General features: G+C 41.3%; 1 protein-coding gene, 1 long non-coding RNA gene, 1 other non-coding gene and 4 pseudogenes across 3 annotated transcripts; all 7 read left to right on the forward strand.

The window, feature by feature from the left end:
• Positions 1–1,719: 1,719 nt before the first annotated feature.
• LOC125526012 (myosin-11) lies at positions 1,720–14,594 on the forward strand. The gene is made up of 38 exons (XM_048691031.2): positions 1,720–2,080; positions 2,417–2,545; positions 2,630–2,773; positions 2,910–3,055; positions 3,136–3,292; positions 3,389–3,447; positions 3,561–3,720; positions 3,847–3,996; positions 4,086–4,222; positions 4,312–4,458; positions 4,575–4,676; positions 4,765–4,822; positions 4,930–5,031; positions 5,597–5,634; positions 5,773–5,899; positions 5,978–6,148; positions 6,294–6,425; positions 6,531–6,640; positions 6,756–6,816; positions 7,171–7,348; positions 7,430–7,635; positions 7,787–7,906; positions 9,962–10,060; positions 10,248–10,469; positions 10,638–10,777; positions 10,925–11,036; positions 11,122–11,172; positions 11,275–11,526; positions 11,609–11,764; positions 11,836–12,042; positions 12,175–12,318; positions 12,473–12,543; positions 12,644–12,743; positions 13,024–13,080; positions 13,459–13,515; positions 13,613–13,693; positions 13,770–13,852; positions 13,944–14,594. The coding sequence occupies exons 1-38, from the start codon at positions 2,078–2,080 to the stop codon at positions 14,065–14,067; spliced, it is 4,593 nt and encodes a 1,530-aa protein (XP_048546988.1). The 5' UTR covers positions 1,720–2,077; the 3' UTR covers positions 14,068–14,594.
• Positions 14,595–15,646: 1,052 nt separating this feature from the next.
• On the forward strand, positions 15,647–24,936 carry LOC147958780 (uncharacterized). Its single transcript, XR_015611954.1, has 2 exons — positions 15,647–20,259; positions 20,747–24,936. It is a non-coding gene; the product is annotated as an uncharacterized LOC147958780 (long non-coding RNA).
• On the forward strand, positions 15,900–16,001 carry LOC125526175 (small nucleolar RNA R44/J54/Z268 family; annotated as a pseudogene).
• Positions 16,081–16,167, forward strand: LOC125526174 (small nucleolar RNA R44/J54/Z268 family; annotated as a pseudogene).
• Positions 16,305–16,404, forward strand: LOC125526172 (small nucleolar RNA R44/J54/Z268 family; annotated as a pseudogene).
• LOC125526171 (small nucleolar RNA R44/J54/Z268 family) lies at positions 18,147–18,244 on the forward strand. The gene has a single exon (XR_007291591.2). It is a non-coding gene; the product is annotated as a small nucleolar RNA R44/J54/Z268 family (small nucleolar RNA).
• On the forward strand, positions 18,371–18,453 carry LOC125526176 (small nucleolar RNA R44/J54/Z268 family; annotated as a pseudogene).
• Positions 24,937–26,942: the final 2,006 nt, after the last annotated feature.

Here is a 26,942-nt window from a genome sequence, read left to right on the forward strand (position 1 = left end):
AATAGATCTTGTCTATATCATGTCATCGTTCTTATTGCATTACTCCATTTTTCCATGAACTAAATACACTAGATGCATGCTGGATAGCGGTCGATGTGTGAAGTAATAGTAGTAGATGCAGGCAGGAGTCGGTCTATTAATCTTGGACGTGATGCCTATATAATGATCATTGCCTGGATATCGTCATAATTATTTGAAGTTCTATCAATTGCCCAACAGTAATTTGTTTATCCGTCGTATGCTATTTTTCTCGAGAGAAGCCACTAGTAAAATCTACGCCCCCCAGGTCTATTCTTTATCATATTTGCCTTTAAGATATTTTTTATTCGCTTTTATTTTCAGATCTATTAATCCAAAAACCCAAAAATACATTGTTGCATTTTTTATTATTTATTTTATTTCACGTTCCCACGAGATCTATTTATCCAATCTACTACAAATTTATCTATCTTTTTATCCGGGAGGTATCGACAACCCCTCTTTCACGCCAAGTTGCAAGTATTTGTTCTTTGTGTGCAGGTACCGTTTACATAATGTTGCGTGGTTTTTCTACTGGTTCGATAACTTTGATCTCATTATTGAGGAAAATACCTACCGTAATTGTGCTGCATCATCCCTTCCTCTTTGGAAAAATACCGACGTAGTTCAAGCCGCATCATCTACCTCCACCGACGTAGCCAATTAGGATCTGTAATCCTAGGGCGCTTTTATGCTATATAAGTCATGATCCGAGCTATTCAACAATAAATTTACCAGTTTCATACCTTGTACCTTGTACATCCCTATCACAATAAACACAGATCATGAGTAGGTTTTTACCTCCATCAGAGGGCCCGAACATGTACAAAAACTTGTCTCTTTGTTACCATCCGACCTACTCACCTCTCCGGGATACCCAACCGAGGGATATGTCAGAATCGTCTTCGACAAAGGGCAAGCCTCTTCACATAGATACATGGTTGGATGAAGCTTAAGGGGTAGCCCATCTGGATGAACATGTGGCGATGAAGAAGATCAAGCTCGAGAAGAGAAAGCTTGAGATGAAGGCCACTTTTGTGGAGTATGGTTGAATTAAAAAAACTTATTGAACATTCGATGCTTTTGTTTAGGATTTAAGTGTATGCTTGAATTGCTATCAATTCAAAGTGAGCATGCATGACAGACATTTGGTTTGATATATTATATTATTATTTTGTAAAAGAGCGGACATCTTGTGTATAGAGTTAGATGGCCTACTCCGCTAACACTTTCAATGCACACGTCCAAATATGCCGGTGGATATTTGAGTGTTTGTTTTGATGGACAACTTCACATCCTAAACATCAAAAAAAAAAGGAGAGAAGCGAACTCCTTGTACAATTTTTGTTTCTCCTCTAAAATGCAACAGTTTTTCTTTTTAATAGAAATGTAACATGTTTTTTTTCTTGAACACAATACAAATGTAAGCGCTTATACATACGCATATACATTCACTTTTGTGACCGCACGCATGCATACTCTATCTTTATGAGCATTTTCGAAAAACTGAGTCGGTATATCATCTTGAAATTTATAAAGTCACGTAGACACCTCGTCGTCGATAAAAACATCTTCTTTCAATCAAAGCATGTTGCCAGAAATTTTAAAATAAAGTCAGGAATAATGCGACAGCCATAGCGCAATGTATTTGGCTCGGGTGTGCCTGAGCCTGTGTTTCACTCACAACTACTAATAGCGGATTGTTTTCCCGGAATTCGGGGGTTCAACCTCAACCCATGCCGCATGTCCAGCTCCGCCCCTAATCCATGGCGCCCCGCAGAGATCGAGGCGAGGCCAGCCATGGCCGCTCCACGTACTGCACCCTCTCCGCCCCACACCGCCTGCCTTCTACACATCCCCTTCCCCCTCCCCACTCCCCCGCTTTTGCACCGCACCACCACCTCTCCCTCCTCCGAGGCGCGCGGCGGCGACGACGGGACGACGAAGACGACGGCGTACGGAGGGGGTCCGGCGAGCACGAGCGCGGGGAAGAGGGATATGAGTTCGTCCGCCCCGTCGCCCACAGCGTCCAACTGATCATCCTCCACCGGCCGGCGAAATGGTAAACTCGCCTCGTGTGGTTTGCGACCGCTTGAGTAAAATGCAGTGGCAAAGCGGTGTTTAGCCAGGGTCGCGATTGTTCCCCTGTTTCCCCGGTCTGAATCGTGGTGATTGGTTGCATAGTTTTTACCCAAGGATTCGGTAGAGTTATGCCTAGCATTGCAATTGCATTGAATGGATGGAGACTAGATTCCTGATTGAGGCAATAGATTTCGGATCCAAGCGAATTCTTTCTTATTGTTATTACTTTCAGCTTTCGGCATTGTGAAATGCAAATGCATTGTCATCGTTTATTCAGAGGCTAGCATAATTGAGAGACGTATATTTTCATTTCCAGGGGACGAAAGTTAACATTATAGTAGGCTCACATGTGTGGGCTGAAGAGCCTGATGTTGCTTGGGTCGATGGAGAAGTTGTTAAGATCAATGGCGAAGAGGCTGAGATCCAAGTAGCCAATGGAAAAAAGGTAAGTTGTGCTGTATAATACTGGTACTTATGGGCATTCAGTTTGGTAAAATACCGATACTTATGTTTACTGTCACAATTTTAGATCGTTCAAAAATTGTCGAAATTATATCCCAAAGATATGGAAGCAGCTGCTGGTGGAGTTGATGACATGACAAAGCTCTCCTATCTCCATGAGCCAGGAGTTTTGCAGAATTTGGCCACCAGATATGAACTTAATGAAATCTATGTATGTTCATCTTTATTACTGCTTGCTGCTTGGCCACTTGCTCTAGATATGCCGTTATGTTAGCTGTACTGTCTTGAGTTTAATTTTTGGAACTCAGGTAATGTTTCTTATGACTGATATGTCTTTGTTTGGGCAGACATACACTGGAAATATTCTCATTGCTGTGAATCCTTTCCAAAGATTGCAACATTTATATGACTCACATATGATGCAACAGTACAAGGGTGCACCATTTGGTGAGTTAAGTCCGCATGTTTTTGCTGTCGCAGATGTTGCATACAGGTAAGTAAACATAGCCGAAAACTGTTTTAGTATTTCCTCAGAGGACTGGTTGATCTCATTGTTATATTTACATGTAATAGGGCTATGATTCATGAAGGAAGGAGCAACTCTATTCTCGTGAGTGGTGAGAGTGGTGCTGGTAAAACAGAAACAACAAAAATGCTTATGCAGTATCTTGCCTATTTGGGTGGCCGCGCTGCAACAGAAGGAAGAACAGTAGAACAACAAGTTCTTGAAGTAAGGCAGCCAGTACTTAGCCATGCAAGACAGTTGTAATGTTTAGTTATTAATGCATCAATTGAACTTTTCTATTTTAAATTCTTATATCTGCAGTCAAATCCAGTCCTTGAAGCTTTTGGCAATGCCAAGACTGTCAGAAATAACAATTCTAGGTAGGCCAGATTAGAAAAAAAAACTGCGTGTATAAGTTTACTTGCATGGTTCCAAATCATGGAGGTGTATATATATGTTCGGATCTCATTATTTGTCCCAATGTTTGGTGCAGTCGATTTGGTAAGTTTGTTGAGATTCAATTTGATAAGCATGGGAGGATCTCAGGTGCTGCTGTCAGAACATACCTGCTTGAAAGGTCACGAGTATGCCAAATTTCTGATCCTGAACGCAACTACCACTGCTTTTATCTCCTTTGTGCGGCACCACAGGAGGTAACGATCAATATTCTCCTTCGGTACTTCTTGTGGGTCTCAATGAACTCACTGTTGGTGTTTTCTTACACTAACTTGAGATTTGGTACCTAACACAAATAATCTGCACTGGCATTCAATTTTCAGGAACTTGATAAGTACAAATTAGAACATCCTAGGACTTATCATTATCTTAATAAATCAAATTGCTACGATTTGGTTGGGGTCAGTGATGCTCGTGAATATTTAGCTACCAGAAGAGCAATGGATATTGTTGGTATCAGTACCCAGGAACAGGTAACTCAATCCTATATGTTCTTTGATATGATTGGTGGCTGCCTGAACTGATTTTGTTTCTCACTTGCTTGCACTTAATTTGTCTTCAGGATGCTATTTTCAGGGTGGTTGCAGCTATTCTTCATATTGGCAACATTGAATTTGCCAAGGGGAAAGAAGCTGATTCCTCAGTTTTGAAAGATGACAAATCTAAGTTCCATCTTGAAACAGCTGCCGAACTCCTTATGTAACTACCTTTATTTAGTTCTTTCTCTAATGTATGGTATTAGTATTACTACGTGCAAGCTCCAATGATTGCCTTGTATTCTATGTCAGGTGTGATCCTGGAGCTTTGACAGATGCTCTCTGTAAGCGTGTCATGGTAACACCAGAGGAGGTTATAAAAAGGAGTCTTGATCCTTACAGCGCAACTATCAGCAGGGATGGTTTTGCAAAGACAATATATTCCCGCTTGTTCGATTGGTATAGAATAGTGTCCTTTTGTTCTTTATTACATATATATGTTACAAGTGTCCAAATTCCATTGCAACACAGGAGAAAGATTGCATTCATTGTTTCAACCCATCATTATATTGCAGGCTTGTTGATAAAATTAATAGTTCCATCGGGCAAGATGCTAACTCTAAATGTCTTATTGGTGTCCTGGATATCTATGGTTTTGAGAGCTTTAAGTCAAACAGGTAAAATTTACAGATTTACTGCTGTCCAGTATTGTATTTATAATCCACTAGATTGTTCTCACAAATTGGCAAATAATGTTTTCTGCAGTTTTGAACAGTTCTGTATTAATTATACAAATGAGAAATTACAGCAACATTTCAATCAGGTAACACTTGCTCACAAGAAATGGTTCATGTACACCAAACACCCATAGCCGTTTGACAACTAAAGAACATATATTTACTTGAAAGGTGCCTCTATGATCTTTTTCAGCACGTTTTTAAGATGGAGCAAGAGGAATACACTAAAGAACAAATTGATTGGAGCTATATTGAGTTTGTCGATAATCAAGATGTTCTTGATCTTATTGAGAAGGTATGTGTAACCATTGTACATGAATGGATAAAGGATTTGTAAGATCTTAATCAGTTTAATTGCATCCAGTATATTGATGGGAAATCTCAAGTATTGTAATAGGGTCGTGCTGCTGTAGAGTGCAATCCAATACTTCTCAGTTAGTGCCTATTTGGCCAAAGTTAAGCTTCACCTAATGGGCAAGGCTGGCAAGGTTAAAACAAGATCAATCATTTTTTCTCTCGATCAAATGAAGCACTCCATTTACAAACCAGTCATGCTGTCTTCGACCAAAAGACCAAAAATGAATAGAAGTTAAGAAAGAAACAATCGAGGCTAAACTAAGCAAGCCTAGAATAAGCAAAAGTAAGACCCCACATTGTCTGGAGGTCATGCATGCAGTGGCAGGGCTCGTAGAGCTTTAGTGCCGACTAGCCTCCACAAGTTTGCATAACCAGAGAAGCCCTATTTTAGGCAGGCAAATACACGTCTTTTTCTTGTGCTTATTTTACATCTTTTAAAATCAGTTTTGCAATTGATGCTCACTCATTTCTTTTGCATGTATTACTGAAATATCCCTCGGCAGAAACCTGGTGGCGTTATTGCACTTCTAGATGAGGCATGGTATGCTTACCATATCCTTGCTTTGTTCATTTAATCAATTCTATTTTACTGTGTATGTTTAGTTGAATATTTGAATTAATGTCTGTCGTTAAGATGCAAAACTATGTTATAATTGTTGTCTATTTAACTGTTCTTCAGTATGTTTCCCAAGTCAACACACGAGACCTTTGCCCAGAAGCTGTACCAGACTTTTCAAAAGCATAAACGGTTTGTCAAACCTAAGCTATCTCGCACAGATTTTGCAATCGCTCACTACGCTGGAGAGGTTAGCTTTTATTCATCAAATTCAATTGCTCCAGGATATTGTCGGGTTTTAACTGATACTTATACTTGCGGTATGCAGGTGATGTATCAGTCTGACCAATTCCTTGACAAAAACAAAGACTACGTTGTGGCAGAGCACCAGGAGCTACTGAGTGCTTCTAGATGCTCCTTTATCGCAGGATTATTTCCTCCTCCGCCAGAAGAAACATCAAAATCCTCGAAGTTTTCTTCGATTGGTGCACGCTTCAAGGTTTCCCCCCTCTTTCAGTTCTGCATGATTATCCTTTAGAATTTTCTGCCAGTTCTATATCTACCTATCAGCATCTCTATTTCTTCTTCAGTAATAATATTATGCATGACTAATTTTTACCAACCGCTGATTTTTTGTGTGGCAGCAACAACTTCAAGCTCTTATGGAAACATTAAATTCTACTGAACCTCATTATATCAGATGTGTTAAGCCAAACAATGTCCTAAAACCGGCAATTTTTGAGAATGTCAATGTTATGCAACAGTTGCGTTGTGGTGTAAGTGCCTCTGACCTAATATCTGTTTTTTTACTGTACTGCAATTTAATGGAGGTTTGATCTATCTCACAAAGTTACATTTAATTGCATGCCGTGTATCATCAGGGTGTACTTGAGGCAATCAGGATCAGTTGTGCCGGTTATCCTACACGTCGCACATTTTATGAGTTTTTGCATCGTTTTGGAATACTCGCTCCAGATACCATTGAAGGAAAGTAAGTTCTTATTAGTCATGCAGATTTGTAGTTAACATCACTGAATCATCATCAAGAGTTTTTATTTGCATATAAAAGTGACAATAGCTAAGATTTTTTTTTTGTATCTCAATAGTTGTGATGAAAAGGCTGCATGCAAGAGGATTCTGGAAAAGAAGGGTCTTGTAGGCTTTCAGGTAACTAACCTTAACTGTTCATCTCTGCCTTGGCACATTTCTTTCTATTAAATGTTCAATCTTCTGTTTCTTTTTTTGAACTGAAAATGTTCTATCTTCTTTGAATGCCTAGCATACATTGGATAAATATTAATGATCTGGTAAAGGAAATACTGTAACAAAACTGGTTTACTTGCTTCATTTGTAGCTTATATAGGTTTGAACTATCGGACTAATTTGTAGCTTATATAGGTTTGAACTGTCAGATTATCGCATGCAGGGTGGCCTTACAGTGCTAGCAGAAAAAAAGGGCAAATACAATATCGTCAGAATTTAATTATTTAGCTTACACTGTCACTTGTTTGTACTTTTCAGATAGGTAAAACAAAAGTTTTTCTGAGAGCCGGACAGATGGCTGAATTAGATGCTAGAAGAATTGAAGTTCTCAGTGTTGCTGCAAAAACAATTCAAGGGAAAATGCGAACACATATCATGCGGAAGAAGTTTGTTTCTTTGAGGAAGGCATCTGTATGTTTTCAGGCAGTTTGGAGAGGTCTGTTTGGCTTGTACTTAACTGTAGACCAGGTGAATTTTCATTTTACCAATAATGCTAAAACCACACTTTGTGTTTTAGGAACATTGGCTTGTAAACTCTATGATCGCATGCGGAGGCAAGCAGCTTCTGTCAAAATTCAGAAAAACCAACGTGGGCATCAGGCTAGGAGGTCCTACAAACTGCAAGTTTCTTCAGTTCTCGTAATACAAACAGCATTGCGTGCAATGGCAGCAAGGAATGGGTTCAGACATAAAAAGCGATCTAAGGCAGCGGTTACAATTCAGGTGCCCTTCAGTTCTTCCAAAATAATAAGACTACACAATTATGCAGCTCTTGTTTTTATCTGGGTTCGGTAAAATCCTAGGAGAACTGCTATGCAGCTTGTTACTGGCTCAACACATGATATATTCCTAAAGTCCTGATTCTCTGTTACAGGCTCGTTATAGGTGCCATCGAGCTCATTCATACCATAAGAAGTTAAAGGCTGCAGCCATTGTTGCACAATGCAGATGGCGGGGAAGGATTGCAAGGAAAGAACTCAGGAAACTTAAAATGGTATGTGTATTACCACAGTAAATTGAACTACGGAAAGGCTAAAAATCTGACTTCAGAATTTTAGACATGGCAAATCGAACGATTTTCTTTTCATGGCAATTTGTATTGGTGCGAGGATGGCAAATTCTCAGGGCATGTTTGGTTGCCATCCACACTTTGCCACACTTTTGTGCCAGAAGTGTGGCAAATTGAGGCAAATGTTTGGTTGCAGCCACAGTTGTGGCATGCCACACTTTTTCAGTCACATACCCCACTTGTCATAGACTCAGTTGCTAGCCAACTTTTGCCACAAGTGTGGCGACCAATTTGGCCACCACAAAAACTGTGGCATGCCACACTTGTGGCGCCGCAAGTGTGGCGACCAATTTGGCCACCACAAAAACTGTGGCATGCCACACTTGTGGCACACAAGTGTGGCAAAGTGTGGATGGCAACCAAACATTAAGTTTGCAAGCACGGCAGTTTCCTGGCAAAAAATGAACTGAGGCGGATTTGCCATGCTCGCCAACTAAAATTGCCATCCTCGGCGAACACAACTTGCCATGAAAAACATTTGTTTTGCCATGCCTAAAAATTTGGCGTTCGCTGGATATCCGGGTCCATGCACTATTGTTACATAGATATTAGTCATGATACAACATGAATAGCCAGTCCTTACTGGCGTGTCCACCTGGGACTGGTGCTGTGAATTTGATTCCTTTAATGGCTGGGCAGAGCGCCTATCATCAGATTTTTAAAGTTCCCTAGTCCTATTTATACCTGCTGTTTTTACGGTTTTATAACATTGTTATATAAGCCAACTCATGCTAATCCTATGTGATTATCCCTATGTGGCGTACTCATGCAACTGCCTTCTTCTTTTTGGGCATCAAATCATAATAGAACTTTTCCAAGAAAATTCTATTTGTGTTCTTGATGCCATGTACCTACGTATAAAATTGTGAGTTCAGACCCATTATGCATTAGAAGTAATCAAATTGACAAAAAAAAGTTAAGTGCTAAATTAAATCAGTAGGAAAAAGATGGAAAAGATAAATACCGCTATTCAAACAAACTTGCCCCTTTTTGTTTGTTATATTTGAAGTTGAAATTTGTGGAAGTGCTATAACACTGTAGACTACCTCGCTTTCAATGAATGGCCCCTTCCGCTTGCCATGGCCCTTGTGCCTCCTTGCACTGCAAGTACTTAATGCGGTAAGCAATCTGAGTAGATGTTGGGCAGCGGATAGTTTTAAAAGACGAGGACTACCAAAGCCACTGTGTGGTGCGCCATCAACATCATAGTCGACCCATCATCTTGGGAGGTTTCCTACAGAAAATGGCTGGTGAGACATGGTTCCACTCAGCCCACCTGGGTTTGAGTCTCCCATCTTCTTTAGGATGAAGGCTAGGGGGTTTCTTCCCCCTCATAGTTTAACCTTCATCTTTTCCAGTGTTAGTTGTTCACCAAATATGGGCACACATCATAGCATGGAGAAGTTCGCTGGCTGCACACCTCAGATTGCGGAGTCCTTTTAATCTTGACGGAATCAATCTTAAAAGTGTGTTCTTCAACACCACAGGAGAGTGTTTTGATGAATTGGAAGGAAGAAAGAATGAATTTACTTCGGTTCATTGTTTAGTCCAAGCAATCAAGAAAAAAAGCACATAATAGAGGCTGGCCAGAGTGAAATGCATAGATAGCTTCGGTTAAACAATGCTTAATAGCCTCTTGCAGTCCTGAATTTAGGGTTTCAGTTGTCATCCAACTTGTGAACTATTTTTCTTTTGTTTTAGGGCACTATACCTTTGCTTTTGGATCTATTAACGTGCTGTTTGCGTTACTTAAGTTTGTGACGTACTGATTTTGGTTTTCAATTCTCCCTTAATGAAGGGACATGCAAAATCATAATTTCTGTGCATTCAAAGCACAAAACCATTTATTGTTCATTACTATTATCTTCTTCAGGAAGCAAGAGTTATGTATTGTTAAGTTCACAAAATCAGTAATAAGGTTGCACCAACGCACAAAATTATCACTTCTATTCTAATGCACTGCTATTATCTTCTTATCAGGAAGCAAGGGAAACGGGTGCACTCAAGCAAGCAAAGGATAAACTTGAAAAGACAGTGGAAGAGCTTACATGGCGTGTGCAGTTAGAGAAGCGAATGCGGGTACAATGTTACTTATTTTGTTGTTGTATATCTTCCGCTTCATATAAACACTTAAAATAAGAAAAATGTGTTACAATCATGACTTGTTTTTCTATAATTTTGACCTGTTGCTTCACAGAAGTACTTTTGATGTGCAATGGGTCTATTGTTTCAATCATTTCACACAAATCAATTCATATGCATACAGACAGATTTGGAAGAAGCAAAAGCCCAGGAGTTATCAAAATTTCAGAGTTCCATGGATGCCCTGCAAGCTAAATTGGATGAGACAAATGCAGTGCTTCTAAAGGAACGAGAAGCTGCTAAAAAGGCTATCGCGGAAGCACCTCCTGTGGTAAAGGAAACTGAGGTTATAGTCCAAGACACTGAGAAGGTTCATACCTTGAAAGCAGAGGTAGATGAACTTAAGGTACGCAATCTACTAGACTATCACCATTGCAGTTGTTGACCAGAATTTCCTAATGTTTGGTTCATCCAGTAATTTTGCACAAATAAATACTATCAGATAACTAAGCACTTTCATTTGATGATTCACTTTCAATAATTTTGTGATGTACCCCAACTCATTTGCCTGTAGACCTCGCTTCAATCAGAAAAACAAAGAGCAGATGAATTAGAAAAGAAACGCTCCGAGGAAGCACAAGCAAATGAAGAAAAGCAAAAGAAGATAGAAGAGACTGAAGTAAAAATACGCCAATTTCAGGACTATCTGAGAAGGTTAAGCTTTTCACATGTTGCTTGTTATGCATACTGTAATCCCTTCTCTTTCTTCTCTATAGCGGACTCCGAATTACAGCCATGTTAATATCTAAGTACATTGTCATCATGTTATGCGACATTGAGTCTCTGCATATTCTCCTTCAGGCTAGAGGAGAAGTTATCTAATGTAGAATCTGAAAATAAAGTCCTTCGTCAGCAAGCTGTTTCAATGGCTCCAGCTAAAATTTTGTCGGGACGTTCCAAGTCGAATTTACAGGTGAGCCAGTTAGTAGTTATGTTTTATCCTTTGTTCCATCTTGGAGAATACATCGATAATATACATTGCTTTTTAATTTTTACAGAGGAATGCGGAAAGTGGTCATGTATCAGTTAGCGATTCAAAAATAACTCCTGTAAGTGGGCATGCTTGCTCTATATATGGGGGGGGGGGGGGGGGTTCCTGGACATCGCATCAAACTGATATCCATCTTTTTTTTAATCTTTTGGTGTTTCAGGAGTCCGCTGTTGTAGCCTCTCCTAAAAAGGAATATGACATAGACGATAAGCCACAGAAATCTCTAAATGAAAAGCAGCAGGAAAATCAAGATCTATTAATTAGGTGCATAGCCCAGCATTTGGGATTTGCTGGGAATCGGCCAGTTGCTGCTTGTATTATATACAAGTGCCTTCTTCATTGGAGATCATTTGAAGTAGAGCGGACAAGTGTTTTTGATCGGATTATTCAGACCATTGGACATGCAATTGAGGTTCTAACCATGTGATTCAACCTTACTATCAATTTATCATTATCTGCAGTAATGCTGAATTACCATTTTCTGTGTTTTATAGACACAGGACAATAACGAAGTCTTAGCATATTGGCTCTCAAATGCTTCAACGCTGTTGCTTTTGCTTCAGCGGACGCTGAAAGCGAGTGGATCAACAGGAATGGCTCCACAGCGTCGACGGTCGTCCTCTGCTACTCTTTTTGGAAGGATGACACAGGTACACAAGTTTTGCTTCTTTAACAGAAGCTTCATAATAGTTACTGAGTGATTCTGTTTTTCTCTTTCCAGAGCTTCAGAGGGACTCCACAAGGTGTAAATCTTGCTCTAATAAATGGAAGCATGGTTAGTGGAGTAGAGACACTGAGACAAGTGGAAGCCAAGTATCCCGCTTTACTGTTTAAACAGCAACTTACGGCATATGTAGAGAAGATATATGGAATGATACGGGATAATTTGAAGAAAGAGATCTCTCCTTTGCTCGGATTGTGCATTCAGGTGCCTATGCTTTCTAAGTTCAGAGAATGATAGTCATTTTACTAGCTTGACTTTTATTTGTGGAATAACAAATATGGGTACATTATTTCTGCTTAATTGGCATCATATTTGCTATTGTCGTCATCAATTCAGGCCCCAAGAACATCAAGAGCAAGCATGATGAAAGGATCTTCTCGTTCAAACACAAATACAGCTGCACAGCAAGCTTTGATTGCTCACTGGCAAGGGATTGTGAAAAGCCTCGGAAATTTCTTAAACATACTTAAAGTGAACAATGTTAGTTTGTTGTTTCCTTTTATTTCATGTATAACTAGCAATATCTTCAGCAGTTGTAAATTGTAATACCATTACTCATAATTATGTGTATGTTTATTTAACATGATTAAAGATGTATCTAATAAAATCCTACTTGTTTGTATCACTGCCCCAGGTTCCTCCATTCTTGGTGCGGAAAGTATTCACTCAGATATTCTCCTTCATCAATGTACAGCTATTTAACAGGTAAAATATATTTACATAATAAATGAACTACACCTGTTTGATTGCCTGTAAACACCAGAATTGGTTGACTGAGCTTCATATGATTATTATCTATCTTCAGTCTTCTATTAAGAAGGGAGTGCTGCTCATTCAGTAACGGCGAGTACGTAAAAGCAGGATTGGCTGAACTTGAGCATTGGTGCTATAGAGCTACTGACGAGGTAAATAAATAAGGGGCAGCAGAGCTACGGTAGCATCTATTTTTCTGAATGGGTTTTAGTCCTGCATATTGTTCTAGACCATATAGCTGTGCCTAAATCATGTTATGTTATTTACAGTGATCAACAGCAAAACGAAGTACAAATAAGATATTTTTGTCATGTTCATTACCCCAAGAAGTTTCTGAGTTGATTAATAGTTGTAAAAAAGCTGCCTCAAATATTGATTTCTCATCTAGTGTTTTTTTAGAGATTAACTCATCTAGTGTTTTCGTACTTGCAGTATGCAGGTTCAGCCTGGGATGAGCTTAAACATATTAGACAAGCTATTGGTTTCCTGGTATGACTTTTCATGTGCTCTTAGAACATGACTTCCACAAATATTTGTTCGGTAGAATAAGTATCTAGGCTATTGCTGATAAGATATGAGAAAATGATTGCAACATGACTCTGGAGTTCGGACTGAAACACCCCTTTGATTTTCTCTCACACACACCAAAATGCATATAATATTGTGTTAGAAGAATGGACACCCTTTTAGTTATTATTTTTCCTTTAAAAGTTTTCCTACCGAGAAAAAACCACAAGCCGGAATTTCGACTTTGCGGACATACTGCGGACCTCAACACTTGAGATACAAGAATTGATACAAATAATTGCAGTATTGTGCATTTGCCAAATTGCATGCACATGTCTCTCACATATATCATTTTTCCAGGTGATTCATCAAAAGCCAAAGAAAACGTTGGATGAAATAAGTCATGACCTCTGTCCAGTAAGTGGAGAAATACATTAAGTCTTTCATTACGCCCCTTTGTTTGAAAAGTTAGATTTCCTTGGAATTTTATAACAACCCTGAATATCCTGTTCAGGTACTTAGTATACAACAGCTATACAGGATCAGTACTATGTACTGGGATGACAAGTACGGAACACATAGCGTGTCCCCAGAGGTATGTTTCACAGTAGTCATACTTGTGCTCCATCTAACCAGATAAGAATTGATCACAGATGATTTTTTAAAATTAGGTCATATCAAACATGAGAGTATTGATGACAGAAGACTCCAACAATCCTGTAAGCAATTCGTTTCTACTGGATGATGACTCAAGGTTGCTACCTCTCTACTCCTATCAGTTGCATATACTATGACAACTCATCTCAAATGCCTCCTACTTAACCTTTCTGCACTTTGAAATGCAGCATACCGTTCTCCGTCGATGACATATCCAAATCAATGCAGCAGATTGACATATCTGATATCGAACCGCCCCCACTCATCCGGGAGAACTCGGGCTTTGTATTCTTGTTGCCGCCCCCTGAATAAAGCGTGTGTTGGCCAGAACAAAGCCTAAGGCATGGGATGCACTGGCCCTGACGGATAATTGGGCAGTCTATGCAGATTGAGTTTTCCTATTTAGCAGTGACCAGTGAAATGCAACACCTGGCATCCTTGTCTGAACTTTGGTGTTCTTTCCTGGTAGTAGCTAGGAAGTTGATGGCAGATGTGCATTGCCTGAGCTCACCTCAAAAGTAGTTTCACCTCAGTGCCACAGATTCTTTATTTTGTTTCTCTACTCATTGCCTTCCATTTATTCTTCTTAAGAACAGAGTGGTGACAATAGTTCCATTCAGCTAGACAGAAAGTTTTAGCAGATTCAGCTGAGATTCGTTCATTCCGTAGACCCTTGTGTAGTTTTAGAGCACTTTTGAGGTGAGTTTGCAAGAGCGGTGTAATAGGAAACATTTTCCCTTTGCTATTCAGTCATACACATTATGTGCAACCTTTGTACTAATCCTGTGTATAGCAGTATACAAAATTGATCTGCAGCTAATGATTCTTTGCTGTGTGAATTTTAGAGCTCATCTGCTTGTTCAGTGACAGACATTGGTCTGTCGGAGATTGTTTTCTGTGTCACTTTCGTTTGATCGCGTCTTCATTTTCCCCGTAGGATGTGTGAACTGTGACTTGTTATATCTTCTTGTGCTAGAAGCCTTGACTCAAGACTACCTTTGTTAATCCAGATTTTTTGTACATTGTTCGCCCCAAGAGAAGTCATTTTTTATACATCCTTGATGTCTTGAGTAGCTCTTGATATCGTTTTGTTGCAAAGTCAGGTGTAATTGATATTGTCATGATATTAATACATTACCTTTTTTGAGAAAAAAAACACAATGACACACACATACACAGATGATTAGGTACATTTTTTTACCTAGTTCATGAGAAAATCAAATCAATTCAACATGTGTTCATTTTTCTATCAAAAAAACTTATTTTTCGAAGACATTAGGAAAAAAATTGAGCTGTAATAGGAGGTATCTAGTTTTTCCAAGAGAAGTATACTTTTCCCCCTAAAATCCTCCTTGATAGGTCCATAACCCCTGAACTATAAAACCGAATTAGTTATACCCTAAACGTTTAGAAAACTGATAGAAATGTCACACCGGGTGATTTTGACGTGAATTCAAGATGGTTTTCGTCCTAATGGTGCCGACAGGGCTTTTTTCCCTTGATAATCGCCGCTGAAGCCACTTCTTCTTCTCCATCTTTCCACCGTTGTGTTTCCCTTGCCGGGGCGGCCGCCGCCTCCCATACCCAGATGATTATGGACAAGAGTTTTTTCAGCAGTGACGAAGTTGGCAGCGCCGGCAAGTCCTACTCAGACGACGCACTGAAAAGGCGTTGCCAAATTATTTGTATTGTCTTTGAGACATTTGTATGTTTCCTTTTGAGGGGGCCGAATTGTTTTTTCTTTTTCTTTTGAGAAGACCGAATTGTTTCTTTGCAGGCCGAAAAGGAGAACAAGAGAACGAAAGAAAGAAAACGGGAGAAATCACTCCGGCCTTCTTACGCAGCTAGGCCCGGCCCAGTTACCACTCAGCTTTGTCCCTTTATATTCCCCTCCCCTCCAAACCCTAAATCCTCAGCCCTCATTCGTCTCCAGCCGTAATCCCCCCTCGAGTCGAGTCCTCCATGCGAAATCACACCAGCCATTAGCCGTCTCACCGCGAATCCCCCTATGGTTCTTCGGTCTATTTCCTTCTCGCTGCATTTCTCAGCTTCTTCTCTTTTTGCTTCAATGCGTTCTTCGCTTTCCCCTTTGGTGTTGAGGGGATCTTATTTTTTGTGGAAGAGGATTAGGGTTTCGCCAAGAGCTGGCAGATGACGACAAGCAAGACAGGGACTCTGCAGCGCCCTCGATTTCAGATCGGGGGGCGCGAATGATGCATTCCGTCTAGGGGAATCTCCGATGCTATTCCCAATTTCCTCCCGCACCATCTTTGCTTTGTTTCTGCATAAATAGGCTGTAGTGTTTCGCCTCGTGAACAGATGAAACTAGCATATGACGATAAGCAAGACAGGGACTCTGCAGCGGCCCCGGCCGCGAATGATGCATTCGTCTAGGGGAATCTCTGATGCTAATCTAAGTCACGCCATCTTCTCTCTTGGTCTCGGCCTGAACGCACCTGAACCCCACTGGCGTTTGCTAGCTTTTTTTCCACTTTGTATTTTAATCTGATTTATGAATCTGTGCCGCAACAAATTTGGTACAAGCATAACTAGCATATGACGATAAGCAAGACAGGGACTCTGCAGCGCTCCTGATTTCAAATCGGGGGCGCGGATGATGCATCCGTCTAGGGGAATCTCTGATGCTATTTTCACTTCACTTGCTTTTTTCTCCCTGTTTTTTTGTCTTCTGTTGTTTTGATTTAGCTGCCTGTACCAGTGTTCAATACAGTATGAGCATTTCGCAGTGATTTCCTTTTAACTTGGCACCTTGTTGTTGCACTGAACTGTCAGCCTGATGATTATCCTCGAGAACGGAGATCTGAATCCATTTCTCCGTTGAAGCCCGCTTGGCCGCCGTGCTTGACCTGTCATGGCATTTGTTTCTTGGCTGGGTTTCTCTCAGGAGTAAATTGCAAAACCCCCAACATTCAACATGCATGCATGCATGCATCTCGCACACACACACACATACATGTATGCACGAAGCAGGCCGAATGGGCTCCGGGAATGGATGTGTAGAAGCAAAAGTTATGAAGGCTTTGGCAGATCGGGTGAATGCCCCCCACTAGATTCATGGTTTACTTGTTTATAAGTAGTGTTTGGTATCAGTTCACCTTTAATGGTTCAATGCCTGGTGGTTTGCTGTAGAAATCATCATGCGAATATTATTTGGATCTGAACATAACTTATGTGTGAATTGTAGTGCTTATGTTTGGACATAGCAAGATTAAAAGAAACGAGAACGAAGGCCAGAGTACGTAAAGAGTATTCATTTATCAAATACGGAACCTCGTGTGCTTGGCTAGCCTGATGATTACATTACCTTTGGATAAAGAATAAAGTTCTGAGATCTCAGCTCCGTTGAAGCTCACCTAGCTTAGGCTGCTGTGGTGGATCCTACTCCCTCCTTCCATAAATAATGTAGCAATTTGCTCTTGGGAGTAAATTGGAACATACATGCACAACACACATATGTATGTATATATATATATATATATATAATCTTCCACCAACCTGGCTGGCTGGGCTCCGGTGAGAGTGTTTGAAGCCACAAAAAGTATGAAGGCTTTGCAAATGCATAGTTCTTGGTTCTGTAATATTATTCTAGTTGAGTTGTCTGGCCTCTGTATTAGCTAATCTCAAATGCACAACTTATTTTAAATCGTTGCTTTTTCCTTGTTTCATGTTGATGTTTGCAGTTAGATATATTGGCTACATTGGAGCATTTTGATCTAGCTGCCTGTTAATGTAAATGCACTTCCCTGTTGAAGCCTGCTTGGCCACTCTGGTGCATTGGCAGTTCCAAGGTTTTATAGGAATTGAGATACATGTCATCTCACTTCATATGATTTTTCTATCCCCATGATATTCCTAACCAAAGGAGGCCTTAATTTCCTTTGACCGAGCTGACTGATCAAAAGAATGCTCTCCTATGTGTTTGTATAGAGTTTTGCAACTCTGATTGCTTAACTGCCATTTGGCTGTACTTTTGGAGGGTCAGTAGGGTGTTTCTGCAGTGCCCTTATTGTTGCTCTCATTGGTTTGTGCACCTTGAGATTATATTGTGTATGTCTCAGCTGTGGTTGCTGGTTTCTTGTGTTAATTTCTTCTGTAGTACTTCTGCCTGCATTTTTTATTGAATACAGTTTAAGCATTTTGGAATGGAAAATGCTCAGTCTTGAGGCATTTTGTTGTTGAGGTATGTGGTTGACTGAACTGCCAGCCTGATGAATAACCTAAGAATGAAGATCTGAATACAATTCTCCGTCAAAACCTGCTTGGACGCTGTGCTTTCTTTCTTTCTTCCATCTTGGCGGGGTTTCTTGGGTAATCTCTGATGCTATTCTCACTTTCCTCCCATGGAGTGTTTTGCCTTGTCAAATTTTGTTTTAGCATATGACGATAAGCAAGACAGGGACTCTGCAGCGGCTCTGGCTCAGATTGGGCCGTGAATGATGCATTCGTCTAGGGGAATCTCTGATGCTAATCTAAATTCACAGTATCTTTTCTCACTCTTCCACTGGTGTTTGCTATTCGTAGCTGTTTATCCTATGGATTTTAATCTGATGTTGTTTGCTAAATTTGCGTTGCAACAAATCCGGTACAAACATAATTGGCAAATGACAACAAGCAAGACAGGGACTCTGCAGCGCTCCCGTGAATGATGCATCCGTCTAGGGGAATCTCTGATGCTAATTTCCTTTTATCTTTTTTCTCCATGCATTTTATTATCTTGATTTAGGTGCTATTAACTGTGGTAAATACAGTGTGAGCATTTTCACAATGATTTCTTTTAGCTGGAGGCACTTCCTTGTTCAGATAAGTGGGGTTCCCTGATGATTATCCTCAAGAATGGAGATCTGAACCCACTTCTCCGTGGAAGCCTGCTTGGCCGCTGTGCTTGTTGAATATCCTGGTTTCTTGGCTGCCCACCCTCAATGGTTTAATGCCCTGGTGTTTTGCTGTAGAAATCATCATGGCAATATTTGTTGAGTTCTGAACATAACTTACCTTCAATGGTTTAATGCCCTGGTGTTTTGCTGTAGAAATCATCATGGCAATATTTGTTGGGTTCTGAACAAAACTTGTGTGAATCGTTGTACTTACGTTTGGACATAGCAAGATTAGCAGATACAGGAATCAAGGCCAGAATATGTAAGTATCTGTTTATCAAATACGGAACCTTGTGTGCTTGGCCAGCCTGATGATTACACCTCTTCATAAAGAATGAAGTTCTGAGGTCTGAATGCTCTTCTCAGCTCCGTTGAAGCTCGCCTAGCTTAGGTTGCTGTGGTGGATCCTACTCCCTCCTTTCCTAAATGATGTACTCCCTCCGTCCACAAATATAAGATGTGTACTCCCTCCTTGCTGAATTGGAACATGCATGCACACACGCATATATATTATCTTCCACCAACCTGGCTAGCTGGGCTCCGGTGAGAGTGCTTGGAGACACAAAAAGTATGAAGGCTTTGCTAATGCATAGAATTCTTGGTTTTGTATTAATGTTATAGTTGAGAAACTTGTTTGGACTTTGTCTCAAATGCACAACTTCTTTGAAATAGTTGCTTTTTTCTCATTTCATGTTGATGTTTGCATATATCTATTTGCTTTGTCATTGGAGCATTCTGATCTAGCTGTCTAATGATTACCATAGTGTGCATTAGACAGCTAGACCTAAATGACAGCTAGATCTAAATGCACTTTTCTGTTGAAGCCTGCTTGGCCACTCTGCTGCATTGGCAATTCCAGGTTTTTTTGGGGTATCTGCTAGAGATGCTCTTAACCTGCTGTTGCTGCTACCTCCATCACTGGTGTTCCTTTGAATGTTTTCCTTTGACTGAGCTGGCTAAGTGGACTCCAGGGAATAAATATGTTGAAACAAGAAGTATGAATGAAGATGCTTGTAATTTCCTTTGACTGAGCTGGCTAAGCGGACTCCAGGGAATAAATATGTTGAGACAAGAAGTATAAATGAAGGCTTGGCTGATCAAAAGAATGCTCCTATATGTTTCTATAGCGTTTTGCAACTCTGATTGCCTAATGCTCATTAGGGTATGTTTTGGAGGGCCATTGGGTGTTTCTGCAGTGCCCTTAAATTTCTATTCTTGTGATCTTTTCTGGCAACTGAATATTGTTGCTCTCATTGGTTTGTGCACGTTGAGATTTCCTTGTGTACCTCCACACATGGTTGCTGATTTCCTGTGTTAATTTCTTCTGTAGTACTTCTGCCTGGGTTTTTCATTGAAAAATTCTTAGCTGGAGCCATTTGTTGTTGATTGAGGTAGGTGGTTCAGTGAATCCCGCATGGCCTGCTGTGCTTGATTGATGCCTTCCCCCTCCTTTGTTTCTTGGCTGGGTTTCTCTTGGCAGTACATTACAAACACCCCCACACACACATGTACACACAAAGCAGCCTAAATGAGCTCTGGGAATGGATGTCTAGTAGCAAAAGCTAAAAGGCTTTGGCAGATTGGATGAATGCCCCCCACTAGATTCATGGTAAGGAAAGATTTGACCGGATCTGAACGTAACTTCTTTATGAATTGTAGTACTTATATTTGGACTCGAGCAAGATTAGCAGATATGAAAATCAAGGCCAGAATATCTGATAGTATTTGTTTGTCAAATACGGAACCTTGTGTGCTTGGCCAGCTTGATCAAGGCTAGAATGAATATCTGATAGTATTCGTTTCTCAGCTCCGTTGAAGCTAACGTAGCTTAGGCTGCTGTGGTGGTGGATCCTACTCCTTCTGTTCCTAAATAATGTAGCAATTTTTGGATTTGAATTGGAACATGTATGCACACTCTGGGCTCCTGTGATGGTGTTTGGAGATACAAAAAGTTTGATGGCTTTTGGCAAATGCACGGAATGCTGAGTTCTGTAATAGTATTATTCTAGTTGAGAACGTTGTTTGGGCTCTGTATTAGTTTTCTCAAATGCGCCGCTTTGAAATATTTTTTTCTTGTTTTGTGTTGATGTTTGCAGTTAATATATTTGCTTTGTCCGTTGAGCATTCTGGTCTAGCTGCCTGATGATTACCACTAAGAATGGAGATCTGAATTCCCTTCCCTGTTGAAGCTTGCTTGGCTGCTTTGGTCGATTGGCAATTACAAGGGTTTTTTGGGGTCCGTTGGAGCTGCTCTTAACCTCCTCCTGCTGCTGCTGCTGCTGCTTCTTCTACCACTACTACTACTACCATCACTTCAGTTCCTTGCATGCTTGGTACTACTCAACCCTCCTAAACTCTTAATTGCCTTTGACTGAGCTGGTTAAATGGACTCCAGGGAATAAATATGTTGATGCAAGAAGTATGAATGAAGGCTTGGCTGATCAAAAGAGTGCTCATATATGTTTTTATAGCATTTTGCAACTCTGTTTGCTTAATTGGTCATTAGGGTGTTTTTTGGATTAGGGTGTTTCTGCTAAGCTCTATTCTTCTGATCTTTTCTTGCAACTGAATGTTGTTCCTTTTTCTGTTTGGTATTGTCTTTTTTGGTTTGTGCACCTTGAAATTTCCTTGTACCTACATATTTGCTGATTTCATGTGTGTTTCCTCCGCCTGGGCTTTAGTCCGAGGCACTTGTTGTTGGGTGTTCGGTGGGGTTTGTCAAGTGAATTGCAAACCTGACAATTAGCCATAAAAATGGAGATCTGAATCCATTTCTCCGTCGCTTGGCCGTGTGCTTGGTTCATCCCATCCTTTGTTTCTTTCCTGGGTTTCTCTCAGTAGTAAATTGCAAAAACCCCAACATGCATGCATGCACACATGTACGCACAAAAAGTTTTGGCAGATCGTTGAATGCCCCCACTAGATTCATGTTATGCTTGTTTAAGGAGCATTTTAGCTTAGTTTGTGGCTGCCTGCTTTCCTTCCATGGTTTATTGCTTGATGTCTTGCTGTAGAAATCATCATGGAAATATTTGTTGTGTTCTGAACAGTTGCCGCCCTCATTGCATGCTTTGGTCCCTGTATTTTGCTGTGGTTATCATGGAAAGATTTGTTTGGATCTGAATCTTATGTTTGGGCTAGTATTTGTTTATCAGATACTAAACCTTTTGTGCTTGGCCGGCCTGATGATTACCTATGCATAAAGAATAGAGACCTGAATGCTCTTTGAAGCACACCTAGCTTATGCTGCTGTGGTGGATCCTACCCCCTCCATTCCTAAATAATGTAGCAGATTGGATATGCACAAAGCAGGCTAAATGGGCTCTGAGAATGTGTGTGTAGAATGGGCTAAATGGCCAGCCTGATGAAGGCCAGAATATCTAGGCTTTCTCAGCTCCTTTGTACCTTGCGGTGCTTAGGCTGCCGTGGTGGATCCTACTCCCTCCATTCCTAAATAATGTAGCAACTTGCTTTTAGGGAGTAATTTGGAACATGTATGCACACTATATCTCTCTCTGATCTTCCACCAACCGGTTAGGTGGGCTCTGGTGACGGTGTTTGGAGATACAAAAGTTTGAAGGCTTTTGGCAAATGCACAGAATGCTCAGTTCTGTCAAGTAGAAAGTTGTTGGTTTCTGTATTACTCCCTCCGTCCCCAAATTCTTGTCTTACATTTGTCTAAATACGGATGTATCTAGTTACGTTTTAGTATTAGATACATCCGTATCTAGACAAATCTAAGACAAGAATTTTGGGATGGAGGGAGTATTTTTCTAAAATGCACAACTTAGAATTTTTTTTCTTGTTTTGTGTTGATGTTTGAAGTTGAATATATTGGCCTTGTCCTTTTGAGCATTCTGGTCTAGCTGCCTGATGATTACCACAAAGAATGGAGATCTGAATGCACTTTCCTGTTGAAGCTCGCTTGGCCGCTTTGGTGCATAGGCAAATCCAAGGGATTTTTGGGAATCTGTTGGAGATGGTCTATACCTCCTGCTCCTGCTGCTGCTGCTCTAATACTACTTCCACCATCACTGGTGTTCCTTGCATGCCTGGAACTACTCAACCCTCCTGAACTCTTAATTTCTTTTGACTGAGCTGGCTAAGTGGACTCCAGGATTAAATATGTTGATGACAGAAGTAATAATGAAGGCTTGGCTGATTGAAAGAATGCTCCTATATGTTTGTATAGCGTTTTGCAGCTCTGTTTGCTTAATGATCAGGGTGTTTTTTTGGATTAGGGCGTTTCTGCAGTTTCATTAAAGCTCTTCTTCTGATCTTTTCTGACAACCGAATGTTGTTTCTTTTGCTGTTTTGGTTTTGTCTGTTTGGTTTGTGCACCTTGAGATTTCCTTGCGTACCTCTCAGACATGGTTGCTGATTTCTTGTGTGTAAACTGCCAGCCTGATGATTAGCCTAAGAATGGAGATCTCAATCCATTTCTCCCGTTGAAGCCTGCTTGGCTGCCATGTTTGATCCATCCCATCGATTGTTTCTTTGCTGGGTTTCTCTCAGGAGTAAGTTGCAAAAACCCCAACATGCATGCATGCACACATGTACATACATGGCAGTCTAAATGGGCTCCGGGAATGGATGTGTAGACTGTAGAAGCAAATGTTATGAAGGCTTTGCAGATCGATTAATGCCCCCACTAGATTCATGTTATGCTTGTTTAAGGAGCATTTGATCTTAGTTTGAGGCTGCGCGCATTCCTTCCATGGTTTATTGCTCGGTGTTTTGCTGTAGAAATCATCATGGAAGTATTTGTTGGGTTCTTAAGACATTAGCAAGATTAGCAGATACGAGAATCAAGTTAATAATATCTGTATAGTACTGTGTTTGTGTATCTAATAAGGTTAGTCATAGTGGGGAGTAACTTGGTGTCATGCATATGACACTAGTCTTCATAGACTATGGGTAGTATCATGGAAGCCTTATTTGCTTAGATGACTCATTTTCCCTTTGGTTGTGTTATGTTATGGTGACATTATGTTACCACAAACACCTCTCACTAACTACTTGACACATAAGCAAACTTGTCTTGGGGAGCGTTATGTTACTAGCTAAAGTTGCTCCCACTATGGCCAGCCCAAGGAGCAATATGTGCGTTGCCAGCCTGGTGATTAACCTTTGCACAAAGAATGGAGTGTCTGCTCCGATGAAGTTTAGCTTGGCTTTGCCTGCTGTGGTGGATCCTACTCCCTCGTCTAAATATTTGAAGCAATTTTCTCTTAGGAATAAATTGGATCATGCAAGCATATATTGATATGTACATACATCTCAGATCTTACACCAGCCTTGCTAGGTGGGCTCCGGTAAATGCACAGAATGCCCAGGTCTGTAACAATCCTAGATGATGAAGTTGTTTTGACTATCAACTTATCTCAAACACACAACTTCTTGGAAATAGTTGCTATGTTCTCTTCATGTTGAGATTTGCAGTTGAAAATATTTGGCTTTGTCATTGGAGCATTCTGATCTAGCTGCCTGATGATTTCCATTGTGTGCACTAAGAACTGGAGATTTGAATGCACTTCCCTGTGGAAGTCTGCTTGGCCACTCTGGTGGATTGGCTCTACTATTAGCTTGCTCTGCCTGCTGGTGGTACTATTATACCACTACTGCCACCACCAACACCATCAACTCTTATATTTCTTTACGGAGGGAGTAATTCTCAATCTTTCTGAACTCTTCTGCCGAGCTGGCTAAGTGGACTCCAGGGAACAAGTATGCTGAAGCAAGAAGTATGATGAAGGCTTGCAGATTGAAAGAATGTTCCAACTTGCCGTCCGCCAATGCTTTAATATTTTTTTGCAACTCTGCTGCTGAATGGTCATTGGTCTTTCTGCTGATGCTTTGCAACGTTGATTTACTTAATTGTCATATACTCCCTCTTTTATGTGATGTTTTTGCAAAATTGATTGCTGGGATGTTCATTGGTCTTTCTGCAGAGTGATTTATGGTTTTTTTGGTTATCTTCTTGAGCAAGCGAATATTGGTGCTCTTGCAGTTTTGTGGTGTTTTTTGCCTGTGTTGCTGTGTGTGCTTGATGAGATGTCCTTTTGTACCTCTACCAAACATGGTTGCTGACTACTCGTGTTAATTCATTGTGTTTTTAAAGTGTATTTTTCAGGCATTAGATGGTCCTCCATATGGGTCGAGGGTGGACTGAGAGCAAATAACAATGTGAAGTTGTGTCGTGGTATAAAAACCAGAGTATTTAACTCCAGTAAATGTTTAGGCTGATTTTGTATTTGATTCTTTGTGAATGTGATGTACAGTCTTAGCTTATAATGTACTCCCTCCGTTCTAAAATAGATGACCCAACTTTGTACTAAAGTTAGTACAAAGTTGAGTCATCTATTTTGGAACGGAGGGAGTACTTTGGTTTTAGATACATACCTCCTACTTTTGTAGATGGGTTTTCACAAATGAGCTACGATCTATGTGATCAAATTTCATAAGAACAGGTTGGTATGCAAGGTGGAAGCTTCAGTGCTCTGAATTTTGCAAGTATTTTATCATTCTAGTCCCCAAATGGAGTTCATTATTTCTCCAAATTAGGCTTTATAGCGTAGACGATCAGGTATATTTCATACCTAGAAGGACTTTGAAGATCTACTGGACTAGGTGCACGATGCAAAAAAAAGGGCAAAATAAATAATGGAGAAAAGTGACGTTGAAACGTGAGGCAAGGGAGCCTCATTTTTTTTGAGGGGAAGCCTTCGTGCCGCACTTTAAAGCTGGGAGGATTATTAGTCCAAAAAAAACAGAAGAATTTATGCCAAAATGGTCCACTCTTGGAATCTACGAAGTGGCTAAATGGCAACTCCGCCATTTTAAACTACAGTTCCGCCAACTCCGCTCCGGGAGCTGTGGAGCGGAGCATTGCCAAACAGCCCCGGTGTGTCTACCAAATTGTGGCCCACTACGTTAGAGATTGTACCAATACATTGTGCATAGGGAGCCTCATTTCACTAAGGTAAATGATTCCTTTTGATCGACCGACTAGGATTAATGCGGAGGCGTTACGTACGGTGGGCCCCATGCATTGCTTTTCTCGCCCGGCCCCTAATCGCTTCATGCGGGCCGCACCACATGTCATGGTCATGCCACTTTCTGCTGCGGGCCAATGTCGCTAAGAGCTGCGAATGGCGAAAGGGAGGGGCGGCGGTGCCGTGAGCACCCCTGATATGCGTTGTAAGATCGAGGGGGAGGAGTTGCAAGGTGCTACAACCGGCATAGCTATTGTTAGGATTTAATTAAATCCTATTAATCCCTGCTTTTCCTAATCCGGACGGGACGACCACGGCCATGGAGCAACAACAAGCTTCGATCCATATCCCTGTGCTCGATGGATTGAAATCAAGAAAGAGAGAAATCGGAGTCAAGAAGCAACCGAAGCCTTGATCTAATTGCTACGTACAAGAATCAAGGTGCTACCTTCCGATTTTAATTCTTTACGCAACAAACTGTCTTTAGGCATGCAGGCCATGGCCTTCGGCTGCCTTCCGGCATGCAGCAGCGGGAAGAACAACACACGACCAAGGCCTTCGGCCTCTGCGTGGGGCTTCCTAGCGCGGCTCCTCTGCAGCCCCGACTCCTCTTGGAGTGGAGACGGCCAACGGCTGACGCGGCGCTCTTTCTTCCGGTCGGCGAACCCATCTCGCTCGTCGGTTACTGCGGCGCTCGCGCCCACGCGGCACAAGGCTGTGGCGGTCGAAGGTAGCAGTGGCCAACGGCCATGGCCGCTCAGGCTGTGGCCGTCGCGGTGAAGCCTCCCGTCGCACGACGGGGACACCGCATCCGACGCGGAGCGACTTTCTCGATGGCCTCGCCTGTCGAGGGAATTGTGGCGGCTTCCGGCCGGCGACGCCTGAAGCGCGCGCGCCGCGGCGGCTCGTCCCTCAGGCGTTGGTGACTTGCTCCATGCGTGTCAGCAAAGCAAGGCAACGCTGGCGGCGCAACCACCTGGAGTGGTGGCAGCCCGAAACGGCGGCCATGGCGCGGCCTTCCCGGCCTCTTCCCCTGAGGGAGACCCAGCGCGCGGCGGCGCATGGTGCGGCCGTCTCCGGGCGGCGACGATTATCAGGGACGAGTCCCAATCGTAACTGCAGAAGAGAAAAAGGAAGAGAACCTTATCTCTTCGGCTGCTTTGACTTCAGCCCTTGCAGTTTCTCATAATCAAAAATGAGTTTCTGCAGTTTTCTCTTAAGCCTTCCTGCTTAGTTCATCACGCATGGTAGCCTATTTATCTGTTGAGTTTTTTTTAAAAAAATCCAGAAATATGTG

The sequence above is a fragment of the Triticum urartu genome, chromosome 7A (assembly GCF_056163025.1).
Source record: "Triticum urartu cultivar PI428250 chromosome 7A, HENAU_Tu73, whole genome shotgun sequence".
In the NCBI taxonomy this organism is placed as follows: domain Eukaryota; kingdom Viridiplantae; phylum Streptophyta; class Magnoliopsida; order Poales; family Poaceae; genus Triticum; species Triticum urartu.